At 64.7% G+C, this 538-nt stretch overlaps 1 protein-coding gene across 1 annotated transcript in view; it reads right to left on the minus strand.

Annotated features, from left to right (window-relative positions):
• Positions 1-5: 5 nt before the first annotated feature.
• The window catches only part of HTR1A (5-hydroxytryptamine (serotonin) receptor 1A, G protein-coupled), a gene marked incomplete at its 3' end in the record, with an annotated part of 803 nt that continues 270 nt past the window's right edge, over positions 6-538 (minus strand). The window contains 1 exon segment of the mRNA XM_009709533.1: positions 6-537. Within this exon segment, the coding sequence (XP_009707835.1) occupies positions 6-537 (532 nt within the window).

Raw genomic sequence — 538 nt, forward strand, 5'->3', positions numbered from 1 at the left:
TCCCCGTCCTCGCCCTGCCGCACCGCGCCGTTGATACAGACAGCGGGCTTGGGCTCCACAGTCCGCCGCCAGCCCTGGCCGGGCTCCCCGTTGCTTTTCTTCTGCAGGGCGGCCGGGGAGAGAGTGAGGCAGGTGTCGGCGATTTTCTTCTTCTCCACTTTCTTGACGGTCTTGCGGATCCTGAAGCGGGCCGCCCTGAAGATGCGGCCGTAGAGGACCAGCGTGGGGTAGAAGGCGCCGAAGGTGGAGTAGATGGTGTACCCGTGGTCCTTGCTGATGGTGCAGGCGTCGGGGTCCGAGCGGTCCTCGGGCGTCCTCCAGCCCAGCATGGGCGGGATGGATATCAAGAAGCCGATGAGCCAGGTCAGGCTGATGAGCACGGCGGCCCGCCGGGGAGTCCGCTTGTTGACATAGTCGATGGGGTCCGTGATGGCCCAGTACCTGTCTAAGGCGATAGCGCACAGGTGCAGGATGGAAGAGGTGCAGCACAGCACGTCCAGCGAGATGAAGATGTCGCAGGTGACCTGCCCCAGCGTCC

Source organism: Cariama cristata, unplaced genomic scaffold (assembly GCF_000690535.1).
Source record: "Cariama cristata isolate BGI_N322 unplaced genomic scaffold, ASM69053v1 scaffold23131, whole genome shotgun sequence".
Lineage (NCBI taxonomy): Eukaryota > Metazoa > Chordata > Aves > Cariamiformes > Cariamidae > Cariama > Cariama cristata.